This window comes from Bubalus bubalis, chromosome 20 (assembly GCF_019923935.1).
Source record: "Bubalus bubalis isolate 160015118507 breed Murrah chromosome 20, NDDB_SH_1, whole genome shotgun sequence".
Classification (NCBI taxonomy): Eukaryota; Metazoa; Chordata; class Mammalia; order Artiodactyla; family Bovidae; genus Bubalus; species Bubalus bubalis.
This window is the reverse complement of record NC_059176.1, coordinates 38,300,285-38,317,844: the sequence shown is the minus strand read 5'-3', so window position 1 is coordinate 38,317,844 and position 17,560 is coordinate 38,300,285. Positions and strand designations below refer to the sequence as shown.

The window sequence follows — 17,560 nt, the reverse complement described above, 5'->3', positions numbered from 1 at the left end:
TCTGTTCTTGTCCCTCTTGAATGCCAAGCTTGCTCTCAACTGCAGGCATTCTTAACCTAGGTACCACTCCTTCTTCTTCCATGGCCTTGGGGACGTTCCTATTCTCCTATATTCTTCCTGCTTCTATAATGATTCTTCTCTGTCCTGGATCTACATTCCCCTGTCTCCATCTGTGACTTCTCCTTTCATCTAACTATAACATTTATTTTCTTTTTATTGTATGTTATACTTTTCTAAGCATTTTCTCACATCTCATTTTGATCCTGACTTAACTTGTTGAAATGAGAAGTCTCAACTATTGAGATATAAACATAGAATACGTTTATCTTTTTCCACATATAACTAGCTACTCAGCTGAATCCTAAACCTGCTGAGTATGCTCAGTGAAATCCACAATTTTTCAGTCACATTCAATTATCCAAGTTTGATTTTTAAATCCTATCTTCAGACAATCTGCCTATTGTTGTCTGACAACCTAGCACAAGTGAGAATTAGATGGCCTTTAGCAGATGCCTGTGGGGGGGAAGAACATGGCTTATTTTCACGGAGTCGTTCCTCTCTTCCTCCTCTGTACCCTTTAACACTATCCTACATTCACAAACTTATGTCCCTGCCATAAGTGGCAGTTGTGGGAACAGAGCAATATTCCAGTTATAGAGCTTACCAGATATTAGTGATGGATCTTCAATAGTCATCAGCCAGTCCTTCTCCAGGGACTAAGATGATGCCGACCAACGACAGAATCAAGTGTTGCCAGGCAGAGATGCGTCCCTAATCTTTCTCTGGATCAATGTGAAGTGAGTAGTCCCTACTGATCTCTGCAGTACATGGTAATTTCTGCACAGGGAGCATTCATGATTCTCTAGGCTGTGGTCAGCTTCACCCTGGCTCCCTCTGCCCAAAGCAAGACCTGCCTCAACTCTATCAGACTTTGGTGTATTCTACTGATACCTCACCAAGTGTCCTCATAGGAAGTCCCTATTACTCCAACATCTTCACCAATGGCTAAAATCTTTCCCTCATAGAAATCATGAGATGCACTGGGGGTCCTCTTTACTCGATCAGTGACAAGTCCCATCCTAACTCCTTCCAAAGAAAGCTTACTACCCTGAAGTCCCCCTAGGCCCAGCTGGCATGAGCTACTCCAGCAAGCTTGTTATGCTATGAAATCTCTAAGGGAGATGCAGGTACCAGTCTCTATATTCCACGGGGTCCCCAGTATCCCAGAGCCACACATCCAGTTCCCCACAGGTTGGAAAGGAAAACAAGGAGTGGAGACTACACCCCAACAATATGATTTTCCTTAAAAATATTTTAAAACATAAAGAAGTTTTACATGCTGATAGTAACAATATTAATTGTGACAACCAAAGCATAAACTTGGATGATTTCAATCACTGTTCATTCTGAAAACTGTTTCTGTTGAGTCATATTTTTAAGTCAGTCTAAAACATATTTTGGCTGCTTCTAACTTTACAGGAAACATAGCTATTGTTTCAACATATAATTTTGCTTTGACTCTTCATGTATTTCAAAGGTTAAATAATGAATTCCAGGATTTTTAACCATGTTCACTGTAGAAACAGAAGCTGCCTCTGTAATCTTTCTATGAAGAGGTATCATCCTGATTTTTCTCAAAATAATTTTATTTAGTATAAATACAGCATATAGTCTGTATCTACTAAAAGGCCAGGCTTCCCAGTGCATTTTCAGAGACAGATTATGCTACGTGTCTGTTTAACATCCTATTACAAACACAACGTTATCTAAAATTAGAAAACACACCTTACAACGACATCCCAATCCCACCCAGAGTTGTTTACGGTTAGCCATCAATCTCACTTTCCCCTCACCAAAGTTGATGAGGAGAGTGATGAGGAGAGTGATCTCAGTAGAAAAGGGGCAATGTCCAATTAAAGACAGTAAACATGAAACCAAAGAATGTGAAAATCTCACTAATGCCACCTACAGTACCAATGGAGAATGCAGCCAAGAGAGATTTTTAATAAATTGTGTGTGTGTGTGTGTGTGCACGTACCTATCTTTTAATTTCTCGCCTAGGACTATATATCAAGACAATTTTCTACCAAATCTTGCACAGAATATAAAAGTACACAATTAGGTAATGCAAACAACAACAAGGATAATCTTAAAAAATCAAAACAAAGAAAAACCTGATGCATTCCCAGAAGCCGACAGTAGCATAGTGGCTGCAAATGACAGGGGAGATAGGGAGATGCTGGTAAAGGGTACAGACTTTCAGTTTTAAGGTCAGTAAGTTCTGAGGATGTAGTGTATAGCATGGAGATTACAGTTAATACTGAAGGACTGTATACAGAGGTAAATAATCAAGTTAGATAGAGCAAAAACTGGCGAATCTGACGTCAAATGGATTACAAAAACTTAAAGCAAACCTTACCTTACATTCCACCACACTCTGATCTGATTCACAAGTCACATAGATTTCATCTACTGCCCGGCGAAGATTGTCAAAAAGAAATGCCCAGTATCGAGCTCTTAGATCAACTTTCCGAGGGTGTCTTGTTTTAGTGGGACTTTTATCGAAGTGTTTATCTCCAGCTGCAGATGATGTCATTTTACAGTCTACTGTAGTGTTCTGATGAAATAAAACATGAAAAAAAAATTTTTTTGATGCCTCCAGGAACTAGATTTTTGTATAAATCACATTTTTCAACATAAATACTTAAAAACACGATGTCTTTCTTTTCACCTTACATCATACTGAATTCACCAAAACAAAGCTTCTCATTTTAAATAAAATCAGCAGGTCTGTAATATCAATTACCTGTCTCACTGAAAATTAGGATGATTTTAATGATGAATAGACGCTTGGTCGAAAAGGAGCACTAAAAGGGCTCCTGGTTTACCAAAATACATGTATGGCACATTTAAATACATTAACAAATAACAGATACCCATTTCATCATTGTGAAATTGCTGGCATATATTCCTTTCATTTAGAAATGACATATTCTCTACTTATATTCGGTTACTTAAACTTTATCTTAAACCATTTTTCCACTAAAAGTAAAAATCAATATATAAACACGAAACAATTTACTAGAAAAGAATACTGATGAAGAAAACCAAGCATCAGCTGCAGAGCAGATTCACCAAATAAAGTAACTACAGCATTCATACGACCCAGTCTTTCCTCGGTTGCACAGGCAGATTTTGGAAATACAAGATTATATTCTATACTTTTATAGACTACCAAAGAATCATTCCACCACAAACATGAGTGTGTAGTTTATAGGAAGACTTGAACCTTCTCACTAGAAGTACAAACGAGTTGCTTTTCTCCCTGTGGCTACTTAAACTGAGAAGTAAATAAATACTTGTACCGCAGTTAGAACAGCAAACACTCCCAAGTTTCTTTGGGTTGTCCTGTATGTGTGTAAGCCATTCCTATTAGCTTGTTTGTTTTCCCTTCTTCATATAAGAGTCCCAGAGTGAAGAACACCCAAAATAGAAGCTAATAGGCTTCAGTTTTGTTTTACACTTTGGCCTTCAAAGTAACAGTGATTTCTATACTTGAAAACTCTTTTCTAGCCAGCCTTTGGCTTATACAGAATCTTCATTACCAAAAGGCAAGCAAACAAAACATTTACACACACAAAGACACACACACTTAAGAGGCTGAGATGGAGCTGCTCATCCTCCTTCCACAGTCCCTCATCCAGATGAAGGCTGTCAGACCCAGCAAATAAAAATTAGTAAATATTTTATCTGACAGTCCTAATCCAGGCCCAAATTCTCAACACTCAAGCAATAAAATTTAAAGTAATCATCAACAACCCACAAAACCTTTGCCTTAACGGCTCTCCAAGTACTTTCCAACTCTAGTAGTAATGATTTAATTATGATCGCAAATATCCCCTTATACAAATTTTAAAGTATGTATTATTAATTGTACTTTACAGCTTAGGAAACTGAGATTTAGAGGCTGGTTTGTCCAAGATCACAGAGCCACAGGAGACCATCTTCCAGTTAGAGCTCTGCAATTACACCACTGACTTCCCGTTACACTGCACCCCAACGCCCTGTGCTAACAGCCCTTTACCAGATATTCCAGACCACCTCATTTCTCTCCCTATATTCCACACAAACTTAAAATTCACTTGAATTTTCCTGAATTATACCTCCATCAAAAACTTTTTCTAGAATAATCAGCGAAGCACTAGTGGCTTCCTGTGAATTCAGACACTAATCTTAGTATGAAATTCTCAAAAATACTCTAACTCATCTTCACCCATTTATGTATTTACCCTATCATGTATCCATATGTATATTATTCAAATACTTTAACCAACCTTTCTTAAAATGCATAACAGGCAAAACTGCTTTCTAGTCTCTATGTGAGACTTCTATTAAGAAAGACTCTAGAAAGGAATAAATTACATCTAGGTAATTCCATCTGAAGGGCAATGTACTATGCAAATCTGACATTTAAGTTTGACAAAAATAGCAATACTTTATATTTGCATATTTATTTTATTTTATGAAGGGCTTTTTTAAATTGCAGGATAATTGCTTTATGCTTTCCCTGGTGACTCAGTGGTAAAGAATCAGCCTACCAAGCAGGAGATGCAGGTTCGATCCCTGGGTTGGGAAGATCCCCTGGAGAAGGAAATGGCAACCTGCTCCAGTGCTTCTGCCTGAGAAATCCCATGAACAGTGAAGCCTGGAGGGCTACAGTCCACGGGGTCGTAAAGCAACTTAGCAACTAAACAACAATTGCTTTACAGTGCTGTGTTGGTTTCTGCTTATAACAATGTGAATCAGCTGTAAGTATACACATATGCCCTTCCTGTTGAGGCTCCCTCCTGCTCCCCATCCCACCACTCTGGGACATCACAGAGCATCGAGCTGAGCTCCCTGTGCTATGCAGCTGCCTCCTGCTAGCCAGCTATTTCACCACCGTAGTATACTATGTCAGTGCTACTCTCTGAATTTGTCCCACCCTCTTGAAAACATATCATTTAATATTCAAAACAAAGTATTACTATAAAGACAGGACAAGTATTATTATCCCTATTCTGTACATGACTAAACTAAAGCTTAGTAAGATTCAATCCGTTGACCCAGTCAAAAGGCTGAATGACAGAACTGGGACCAGACCCTAGACTTCCAACTTCTGCTTCACTGTTCACAGAACATTTCACAAGGCACCTAGCCCACAGTAAGTACACATATAATGTTGGGTATGATTAGAGGGGGAAAGATAAAGAGGAAAAGAAATATGCTCAAAGAAAAATGTGAAAAAAATACTGGCAAAACTGCCAAACTTGTGGAGAAAGGTAGAAGAGACATGTCAAATTGTCTGATAAGTCTGTATAAAGTTTCAAAATATAGGGTTCTCTACCAACCATTGACAAAAATAATAGCAGTGATAATAAAAATCGCAGCAGCACTTAACATTCACGGCACGCTTGCTATGTGCCAGGCACTGTGTTAAGTGCTTTCCATATAGCTATATTTCATTTAGTCTTTGAAGTAATTATTACCATAGTTACTAGTTTTTATTTACTTATTTTTTGGCTGTGCTGGGTCTTCATTGCTGCATGGGCTTTTCTCTAGTTGTGGCAAGTAGAGGTTACTCTCTAGTTGTGGTGTGCAGGCTTCTCACTGTGGTGGCTTCTCTTGCTGCAGAACATGGGCTCTAGGCACAAGAGCTTCAGCAGCTGCAGCATATGAGCTCAGTAGTTGTGGCTCCCAGGTTCTGGGTACAGGCTTAATAGTTATGGCACACAGGCTTAGTTGCCCCAAGACATGTGGGACCTTTCCAGACCAGGGATTGAACCCATGTCTCCTGCTTTGGCAGGCAGATTCTTTACCACTGAGCCACCAGGGAAGCCCATCATAGTTACTACTATTAGCTCAATTTTTTACAGGAGAAAACTTAGGTGTAGCTAAATTAAATGATAAACCCAAAGTCTCACACTAAGAGACAAAGCCAAGATTCAAAATTAGGTAACTATTTCATTGCCAACATCTGCTGGATCATCAAAAAAGCAAGAGAGTTCCAGAAAAACATCTACTTCTGCTTTATTGACTACACCAAACCCTTTGTCTGTGTGGATCACAACAAACTGTGGAAAATTCTGAAAGAGATGGGAATACCAGACCACCTGACCTGAGAAATCTGTATGCAGGTCAAGAAGCAAGAGTTAGAACCAGACATGGAACAACAGACTGGTTCCAAATCAGGAAAGGAGTATGTCAAAGATGTGTATTGTCACCCTGCTTATTTAACTTACATGCAGAGTACATCATGAGAAATGCTGGGCTGGATGAAGCACAAGCTGGAATCAAGATTGCCAGGAGAAATATCAATAATCTCAGATAAGCAGCTGACACCGCCCTTATGGCAGAAAGCTATAAGAACTAAAGAGCCTCTCGATTAAAGTGAAAGAGGACAGTGAAAAAGTTGCCTTAAAACTCAACATTCAGAAAACTAAGATCACGGCATCTGGTCCCATCACTTCATGGCAAACAGATGGGGAAACAATGGAAACACTGAGAGACTTTATTTCTTTGGGCTCCAAAATCACTGCAGACAGTGACTGCAGCCATGAAATTAAAAGATGCTTACTCCTTGGAAGAAAAGCTATGACAATCCTAGGCAGCATATTAAAAAGCAGAGACATTACTTTGCCAACAAAGATCTGTCTAGTCAAAGCTATGGTTTTCCCAGTAGTCATGTATGGATGTGAGAGCTGGACTCTAAAGAAGCTGAGCGCTGAAGAATTGATGCTTCTGAACTGTGGTGTTGGAGAAGACTCTTGAGAGAGTCCCTTGGACTGCAAGGAGATCCAACCAGTCAATCCTAAAGGAAATCAGTCCTGAATATTCTCTGGAAGGACTGATGCTGAAGCTGAAACTCCAATACTTTGGCCACCTGATGCAAAGAACCGACTCATTTGAAAAGACCCTGATGCTGGGAAAGATTGAAGGTAGGATGATAAGGGGATGACAGAGGATGAGATGGTTGGATGGCATCACCAGTGTGATGGACTTGAGTTTGCGTAGGCTCCGGGAGTTGGTGATGGACAGGACAGGACAGGGAGGACTGGCATGCTGTAGTCCATGAGGCCGCAAAGATTTGGACATGACTGAGTGACTGAACTGATCTCATTCCTATGGCTTACTGTGCCTGTTTCCAAGATATGCAACAGAAGACAAAGCGATCTAAATTTCTGGAAAAAGCTAAACACAACTGAACTTCATGTTTTAAATAAAATTCAAAATAACAAATGCTATATACTAATTTAATCGATCATTTTTGAGAGAAAACAAGGAAGAAAGAAAAAGAGAGGGAAAGGGGAAGGAGAAAACAGATTTCTCACTTCCCTCTCTCAGAACTCTTGTCAGCTCCCCCTGATAATCTGACAAAGCCTATAGACCTAAACGTCTGGCAACAACTGATCTTTTTACCGTCTCCATATTTAGTCTTTTCCAAAACATCTTAAGGTTGGAATCATATAGTATGTAACCTTTTCAAATTGGCTTCTTTTACTTAATAATATACAACTAATTTCCTCTACATCTTTTCATGGCCTGATAGATCATTTCTTCCTAGAGCTGAATAATATTCCATTGTCTAGATGTACCACGGTTTATTTCCCCATTCATCTACTGAACAACATCTTAGTTGCTTCCAAGTTTTGCCAATTATAAAGAAGGCAGCTATAAACCCATGTTCATGTTTTGGTGTAGACATAAGTTTTCAACTCATCTTCATCTATACCAAGGGCATGACTGTTGAATCACAAGGTAAGAGTATATTTACTTTTGTAAGAAACTGCCAACCTGTATTCCCAAGTGGCTGAATTCTCACTCTGAATTCCCACCAGTATTGAATGAGAGTTTCTATGGCTCTTCATCCTCACCAGCAATTGGAGTTATCAGAGTTCCCAATTTTGGTCATTCTAATAGGTGTGTGATGGTAGCTCATTGCTTTAATTTGCATTTCCCTGACAGCATATGATGTGGCATACCTTTTCATATGCTATTTGTACATCCTCTTTGGTGAGCTGGTTGTTAAGGTCTTCAGCTCATTTTTCAATCAGGTTGTTTCTTACTGTTGAGTTTTAAGAGTTCTTTGTATATTTTGGATAACAGTTACCTCATGTTATTGGATGTTATTGGACATCTTTCATTGGATGTCTTTTTCCAAATATATTCTCCCAAGTCTGTGACTTGCCTTCTCATTTTTTTAACATTGTCTTTTGCAGAAGTTTTTAATTTTAATGAAATCCAGCTTATCAGTCATTTCTTTCAGGAACCATGCCTTTGTTACTGTACCTAAAGTCATTATCATACCCAAGGTCTTTTAGGTTTTCTCCAACGTTATCAGCTAGGAGTTTTACACTTCTACATTTAAGGTCAATGGTTCATTTTGAGTTAATTTTTTGTGAAGATTGGAAGGTCTGTGTCTGAGGGTTTTTTTTCCCATATAGATGTCCAGTTGTTCCAGCATTATTTGTTGAAAAGACTATTTTTGCACCATTGTATTGGCTTTGCTCCTTTGTCAAAGGTCAGTTGACTATTATGTGGGTCCATTTCTGGGCTTTCTATTCTGTTCCATATATCTATTTGTCTTTTCTTCTGCCAATATCACCCTGCCTTAATTACTGTAGCTTTACAGTAAGTCTTGTAGTTGGTTGTTGTCAGTCTTCCATTTTTGTTCTTCTCCTTCAATACTGTGTTGCCTATTCTGTCTTTTGCTTTGTCATATACACATTAGAAGAAGTTTATTGATATCTATAAAATAATTTGCTGGGATTGTATTGACTATATTCTTCAAAATGGAATGAAATGATATCCTGACAATATTGAGTCTTCCTATTCATGAACATGGAACATCTCTCCATTTATTTAGTGCTTTAATTTCACTCATCAAAGTTTTATCATTTTCGTCATATAAATCTTCTATATATTGTTAAATTTATACCTACCTACTTAATTTTGAGGAGTGCTGATATAAAGTGGTACTATGTATTTAATTTCAAACACCACTAACTCATTGGTGGTACACAAGAAAGCAACTGACTTTCGTATGTTAATCTTGTATCTTGCAATCCTCTATAATCAATTACTAGTTATAGGAGTTTTTTGGTTGATTCTTTCAGATTTCTTACATAGATGATCATGTCATCTATGAACAAAGACAGTTTTATTTCTTCCTTCCCAATCTGTTTACCTTGTATTCCCTTTTCTTGTCTTATTGCATGAACTAGAACTACTATCACAGTGTTAAAAAGAAATGCCTCATAACTGACCTTAATGGGAAAGCTTCTAGTTTCTCCCATTAGGATCATGTTAGCTGTAGGGTTTGTTTTGTTTTTTTTTTTAATTAAGTTGAGGAAGTTCCCCTCTATTCCTAGTCTATTAAAAAGATTTTCATCATCTTTTATAGTTGGAGAATTTAGTCAAACTTTTTTTTCCTGCATCTGCTGGTATAATAACAGGATTTTTCTTTTCTAGCCTGTTGCTGTGATGAATTCCATTGATTTATTTTCAAATGATGAACCAACCTTGCACATTTGGGATAAATCCCACTTGCTCATGGTGTCATTCTTTTTAAATATTGTGGGATATGACTTGCTAATATTTTGTTGAGGATTTTTATATCTATGTTCATGAGAGTCATTGGTCTGCAGTTTTCTTGTAGTGTCTTTGTCTGGTTTTTGTGGTATAGTAATGTCAGCCTTATAAAATGAGTTAGGAAGTATTCCCTCTGCTTCTGCCCTCTACAATGGATTGTAGAGAATTTATATAATTTCTTCCTAAGACACTTGGTAGAATTCAACAATTAATCCATTTCGGCCTGGTACTTTCTGTTTTGGAAGGTTATCAATTATTGACTTAATCTCTTTAACAGATTTATATTTATTTGGAGTGTCTATTTCATCTTGAGTGAGTTTTCACAGATTCTGTCTTTTAAGCAATCAGTTCATTTAGTCCTGGTTATTTGTGACAAAGGGCTCTTAACAGTATTCTTTTATTATCCCCTTTTAATGCCCATGACATCTGGACAGAAATGAATAACTAGGGACATGAAATAGGATTTTGGGACAGAATTAGCCATACAGGGAGAGCGGTCATAAAGGTCAAAAAAGCCTATTCAACATAATTGATACTCTTCTCCAGCTACATTCAAATGCATGAGTGCAGAGCAGAATAGGTATAAAGGTGGCTATAATGAGGACAGCTCTGTCAAACATGAACTACTAAGGGATAGGGTAGCCAGACAGTTGGGAGAATATGCAAGAACACAATTATGACAGGCAAACCACAGAATATCAGGTGGATTTCCATCAAAGTGTGGCCATATGAAGTATTCAGTTCAGTTCAGTCACTCAGTCGTGTCTGACTCTTTTGCAACCCCATGGACTGCAGCACGCCAAGCTTCCCTGTCCATCAGCAACTCTCAGAGCTAACTCAAACTATTTTCCATCGCGTCAGTGATGCCATCCAACCATCTCATCCTCTGCCATCCCCTTCTCCTCCCACCTTCAATCTTTTCCAGCATCAGGGTCTTTTCCAATGAGTCAGTTCTTCACATCAGGTAGCCAAAGTATTGAAGTTTCAGCTTCAGCATCAGTTCTTCCAATGAATATTCAGGACTGATTTCCTTTAGGATGGACTGGATGGATCTCCTTGCAGTCCAAGGGACTCTCAAGAGTCTTCTCCAACACCACAGTTCAAAAACATCAATTCCTCAGCACTCAGTTTTCTTTATAGTCCAACTCTCACATCCATACATGACCACTGGAAAAACCATAGCTTTGAATGCAAACTAATGTCTCTTAATTTTAATATGCTGTCTAGGATTGTCATAGCTTTTCTTCCAAGGAGCAAGCATCTTTTAATTTCGTGGCTGCAGTCACCATCTGCAGTGATTTTGGAGTCCCAAAAAATGAAGTCTCTCACTGTTTCCATTGTTTCCCATCTATTTGTCATGAAGTAATGGAACTGGATGCCATGATCTTCAGTTTCTGAATGTTGAGTTTTAAGCCAACTTTTTCACTCTCCTCTTTCACTTTCATCAAGAAGCTCTTTTGTTCTTCTTCTGCCATAAAGGTGGTATCATCTGCATATCTGAGGTTACTGATATTTCTCCTGGCAATCTTGATTCCAGCTTGTGCTTCATCTACCCCGGCATTTTGCATGATGATACTCTGCATATAAGTTAAATAAGCAGGGTGACAATATACAGCTTTGATGTACTCTTTTCCCAATTTGGAACCAGTCTGTTGTTCCATGTCCAGTTCTAACTCTTGCTTCTTGACCTGCATACAGATTTCTCAGGAGACAGGTCAGGTGGTCTGGTATTCCCATCTCTTTCAGAATTTTCCACAGTTTGTTGTGATCCACACAGTCAAAGGCTTTGGCATAGTCAATAAAGCAAAAGTAGATGTTTTCCTGAAATGCTTGTTTTTGATGATCCAACAGATGTTGGCAATTTGATCTCTGATTTGCCTTTTCTAAATCCAGCTTGAACATCTGGAAGTTCATGGTTCATGTACTGTTGAAGCCTGGCTTGGAGAATTTTGAGCATTACTTTGCTAGCGTGTAAGATGAGTACAATTGTGCAGTAGTTTGAACATTCTTTGGCAGTGCCTTTCTTTGGGATTGGAATGAAAACTGATCTTTTCCAGTCCTTGGCCACTGCTGAGTTTTCCAAATTTGCTGGCACATTGAGTGGAGCACTTTCACAGCATCATCTTTTAGTATTTGAAATAGCTCAGCTGGAATTCCATCACCTCCACTAAGTTTGTTTGTAGTGATGCTTCCTAAGGCCCACTTGACTTTGCATTCCAGGATACTTGGCTCTAGGTGAGTGATCACACCATCATGGTTATCTGGGTCATGAAGATCTTTTTTGTATAGTTCTGTGTATTCTTTCCACTTCTTCTTAATATCTTCTGCTTCTGTTAGGTCCATACCATTTCTGTCCTTGACTGTTCCCATCTTTGCATGAAATGTTCCCTTGGTATGTCAAATTTTCTTGAACAGAGCTCTAGTCTTTCCCATTCTATTGTTTTCCTTATATGGAGTATAAGGGATAATGAAAGGGTAGTAGGATCAGTAAATTATAGATTGCATGGAACCCATAGACCACAAAGAATTATTAGAGTTACACAATCAGAGAGAAAAAGGAAGAAAGAAAGCTGACAGGTAGAAGAGGGACGGCTGAGCCTGAGATCCTAGGAGAGTCACTGCTAGTGGGAACAAGGCAGGACCACAGGAATGAGCAGAAGACAAAACCCCTGGAGGAAAGAAATGTAAGAAATTCAGAGGATAGCAAATGGTAGAGCGCACACACTGAGCCTGAAAATTATACCTTCAAGGAATAAGGAGAAGTGACCTGGAATTCCATATAAGTGCTGCAACAGGAAGGGGAAGCAGGTGGTATAGCCTGATGGCATGTGCTTCAAATTTGCAGAGTTTAGGAGATGGGAGAAAGACTGCCTGAAATACCAGTGAGGAAGAAGCAGGAAATATAACCCACCTCTACGATCAGAGGTAGGAGTGCTGTGGGGGTGAGGTGGGAGGGAGACAATTACTACTTAAAACAACTGGAAGAGGCCGTGTCCCCACAGGTGAGTCAGCGCTTAGCTAGAACAAGAAGGTAAAGGGGATGTTCAGAGAAAAGAGGAACAAAGAAAATTTTGCTGATGATAAACTCACTTCTAGAGGGCAAAGTGGTAAAATTTCATGAGTAATGCAGAGATATTTCCCTGATAACTACTGAAACTGAGCATCTTTTCATAAGTTTACAGGCTATTCAAGTTTCCCCCATTTTTTATTGGGTTATTTGTCTCCTTTTACTGATGAATTTTAGCTTTTATAAAGTCTTAATATATGGTATCTTCTCCCAGTCAGGCTCATCTTAAGTTTTTTAGTATATGAATTTTAATATATTCATCAATTATGCTTTTGTCTTATCTAAGAAAGCTTCTTGTAATTCAATGTCATAAATATATCCTTCCAGATAATTTACATTTTTTATTTTCTCATTTGTTCTTTAGCCCATCAATAGTTTATTTTTTTATATTATGTGAAAATAATCTTATATTTGTAATTTAATTGCATTACTGTCAGAGAACAGGTTGTGTCTGGATTCTATACTCTTATCTGACTTCTATTTACTGAGACTTCTTTATAACCTAGGAAGTGATCAATTTTTGCATATGCTTTGTGTACACTATTTGAGTGCCAATGAATATACACACATACACATACATGTATGTATTTATATGAGCTCAAGCATAATTGTATCTTAATTCTATATTCTTGCCATTTTTTCTGCTTGATCTATCCGTTTGTGAGTAAAGGATATTAATATTAACCTCTATGATCATGAATACACCTTTCCCCCTTGTAATTCTATTAAACTAAGCTTTAAATATTTCAAGTCTATGCTGTTAGGTACCTAAAAGATTTGTACTTTTATACTCCTTGCATGATTATTCATTTTACCATTATATAATTTCCTTATTTCTGTTATCAATGCTTTTCATGTTCAATTTCCCTGGTTTGATATGAATACTACTATTCTAGCTTTAGAGTACCTCTAAAACATAAAGTATTTTGCCTGGATTTTTTTCTCTTTCTTCGTTTCAAACCTTTCCTTGACATTTTAAATGTGTCTCTTACAAGAAGTATATTTGTTGTTGCTCGGTCACTCAGTCACGTCTGACTCTTTGCGATCCCATGGACTGCAACATGCCAGGCTTCCCTTTCCTTCACCATCTCCTGAAGCTTGCTCAAACTCATGTCCATTGAGTCAGTAATGTCTTCTCTCCTCTGTCCTCTGTCGTCTCCTTCTCCTCCTGCCTTCAATCTTTCCCAGCATCAGGGTCTTTTCCAATGAGTCTCCTCTTCACATCAGGTGGCCAAAGTATTGGGCTTCAGTTTCAGCATCAGTCTTTCCAATGAATACTCAGGGTTGACTTCCTTTAGGATTGACTGCTTTTATCTCCTTGCTGTCCAAGGGACTCTCAAGAGTCTTCTCCAACATCACAATTCAAAAGCATCAATTCTTCGGTGCTCAGCCTTCTTTAGGGTCCAACTCAAATCCATACATAACTACTGGAAAAACCAAAGCTTTAACTATACAGACCTTTGTCAGCAAAGTAATGTCTCTGCTTTTTAACATGCTATCTAGGTTTGTCATAGCTTTTCTTCCAAGGAGCAAGCGTCTTTTAATTTCCTGGCTGCAATCATCACAGTAATCTGCGGAGCCCAAGAAAATAAAGTCTGTCACTGTTTCTCCACTGCTTCCCCATCTAGTTGCCATGAAGTGATGGGACCAGATGCCATGATCTTATTAGTATTTTGAATGTTGAGTTTGAAGCCAGCTTTTTCACTCTCCTCTTTCACCTTCATCAAGATACTCTTCAGTTCCTCTTTGCTTTCGGCCATAAGGGTAGTGTCATCTGCCTATCTGAGGTTATTGATAGTTCTCCCAGCAATCGTATATTAAGCAATACATAGTTCAATTCAAAATGAGAGGTTTAATTCAACCATCTTGACTTTTAGGAACTGAATTTAATCAGTTAACATGTATTATGCTTGCTAAAATATTTATATTTAATATATACCACTATCTTTCGTGTTTTTCACTTACTATGATTTTTCCTCTTTTTTTTTCTTTCTCTTGTCTTCTATTTAGTTGAAGACTAAATAGAAGACTAAACTAAATAGAAGACTTCAGTTGTGTCTGACTCTTTGCAACCCCGTGACTATACAGTCCATGGAATTCTCCAGGCAAGAATACTGGAGTCGGCAGCCACTCGCTTCTCCAGGGGATCTTCCCAGCCCAGGGATCGAACCAAGGTCTCCTGAATTGCAAAAAGATTCTTTACCATCTGAGCCACCAGGGAAGCCCAAGAATACTGGAGTGGGTAAGCTTTGGTTTATTCACTTTCTCTTTTCCTCTGTTTATTTGGAAATCGTGTCCACTTGTTTTCTTCCTTTAGTAGCTAGCTATAAACAAAGACTCCTTCTTAAAGAAGACAAGGATTTTATCACACTAACTTCCCTCCAAACTCCTACAATCTATCTTCTATGTCTTAATATTGTTTAAGATTGTAGCTCCACCTTTCTAAATTTAACGTGTGCTTTTTTAAAACATCAATAGTTAATGAGGTTTACTGACATATTTTACAGCTTTCTTTTTATCTAGCTCCCTCCTCCAGGTTACCTTTTCTTCTTTGCTGAAGTATATCTTTAATAGTCCTTTCATTAACGGTCTGTAGGTGGCAAACCTTTAGCATTTGTACATCTAAAAATGGCTTTATTTCACTCTTGCATGTGAATTATCATTTGAATGGGAACAGAATTCTCGATTAAAAGTTATTTCACCTTATGACTGCAGATATTGCTCCACTCTTCTTTTGTTCATAACAAGGGTTATTGTTATTCCTCTGTGGTTTTGTTTACTTTCTGGGGTTTTAAGAATTTTATCCTTAACTCTAACATTTTGCCGGTTCTCTAGAATGTGCATGCATGCTAAGTTGCTCAGTCATGTTTGACTCTGTGCAACTCTTTCTGTCCACGAGTGGGTTGCCATTTCCTCCTCCAGGGTATCCTGGACTGGCAGGCGGGTTCTTTACCACAGCCCTTCTCTACAATGTATCTAAGTATAAATTTTTCTTTAGCCTTCTCAGCTCTACAGTTACCCTCAAGAGAACTCAAAGTAAGGAAAATGTCAACAGTATTTTCTCCAAATATTGCATGCCCACTACTCATCCTCTATTTCAAAAGTCCTAGAAGGCATATGTTAGAATTTCTCAATCAATTCCTCCTTCCTATTTTCCACCCCTTCAGTTTTCTCTGAGATATGTTCTAAATCCTCTTAAGTAATATCTTTCAATTTGTAAATTCTCTCTTTAATCTCCTTTTTCAATATCATTTATCCTTACTAATTATAGGTTTTAAAAATTTCACTAACATTTTCATTTCTAAGATGTTCACTTTTATCTATAAATGTTCAAAATTAACATCCATCTTTTATTTCAGAATTTTCCTTTTTTTATTTTATCTTTCCTTTGAGGAATTTAAAGTCATTTATTTGAAAATCTTCTTTCAAAAAATGACCTTATGGGCCTTCTCTGATGGCTCAGTAGTAAAGAATCCACCTGGCAACGCAGGAGACATGGGTTCAATCCCTGTTCGGGGAAGATCCATGTGCCTCTGAGGAACTAAGCCTGTGTGCCACACAGGCTTATATATTTAGCCTGTGCTCCAGAGTCCAAAACTACTGAAGCCCATGAGCTCTAGAGCCTGTGCTCTGTAACGAGAGAAGCCACTGCAATGAGAAGCCCACACACCACAACTAGAGAGTAGCCCCACTGGCCACAACCAGAGAAAAGCCCACACGGCAATGAAGACCCAGCACAGCCAAAAATAAATAAACAAATAGACTGTTGAAAAGTGACCTTTTTCATTACCTCATCTCTCATTTGTGGAATGTGTTGTTTACATCTTATATTTTTCTCCTCATGTGCTTTGATCTTTTATTTTGCAACCTTGTTTTGCGTTGTTTCTTTTACTTTAGTTTTTCACTTCGCTCACGCTCACTACATGTGTACTGGTTTTACGGTTACCATCATCTGGCCCACCATGGTCCCACTTTCAGAGGTCTTTTATTGGGGACTTAAAGCTCTCAGCCTTCAAGAGTATAGCAGACTTAGTCATGAGCCAGAGGGCCACTCTCTTTTATCGCTTCAGACGTCAATTATCACAGGCCACAACCCCAGGCAGGTTGCAGCATTCTTCGTCTCCTAGTGCAGAACACTGCACAAACCTGAAGTTTTATACCATGAGTCTGGATCTGTTTTCCCACTACAGTCAGGGTGTTTCAGCCTTCCTTATCCCATAGGATTTGTCTAGTAAGTGTGTGTCCCCAACTCCATTTACCTGTGAATATTTTTGTTTGTTCTACTCCTGATCCACTGGGATTTTTATTTTATTTTTGAAAATCCTTTGTCTCTTTAATTAAAAAAAAAAATACTATATGGCAGAAACCAACTCAAAATGGTAGACCAAATTTAAAAATAAATTTAAAAAAAAAGAAAAAAACCTTGTGGAAATTAGCTGCTGAATATTACACACTAAAAAAAATATATTTTATCATTTATGCCTCGTGTGTGAGAAGTGGAGAATATTTTATGGACTCACAATGTCAGCTTGATTATAAGTCCATGTTTTCCTTATGCATAGTTTTTGGTTTACATAATACATATTGGTATATTTGATAACTTCAAACTAAAATTGTATGAAAAGGTCAGATAAAATACCTATAGATTACAAAGCTAATTATAAATATGCAATGGAGAAGGCGATGGCACCCCACTCCAGTACTCTTGCCTGGAAAATCCCATGGATGGAGGAGCCTGGTAGGCTGCAGTCCATGGAGTCGCTAAGAGTCGGACACGACTGAGCGACTTCACTTTCATTTTTCACTTTCTTGCATTGGAGAAGGAAATGGCAACCCACTCCAGTGTTCTTGCCTGGAGAGTCC

At 38.2% G+C, this 17,560-nt stretch overlaps 1 protein-coding gene across 7 annotated transcripts in view; it reads right to left on the bottom strand.

Annotated features, from left to right (window-relative positions):
• The window catches only part of SCAPER (S-phase cyclin A associated protein in the ER), a 414,652-nt gene that overhangs the window by 351,715 nt on the left and 45,377 nt on the right, over positions 1 to 17,560 (bottom strand). For all 7 annotated transcript variants that reach the window (XM_044933045.2, XM_025271386.3, XM_025271383.3 and 4 more), the window contains exon 5: positions 2,420 to 2,617. In XM_044933045.2, the coding sequence (XP_044788980.1) occupies positions 2,420 to 2,617 (198 nt within the window). The remainder of the gene's footprint in view (positions 1 to 2,419; positions 2,618 to 17,560) is intronic.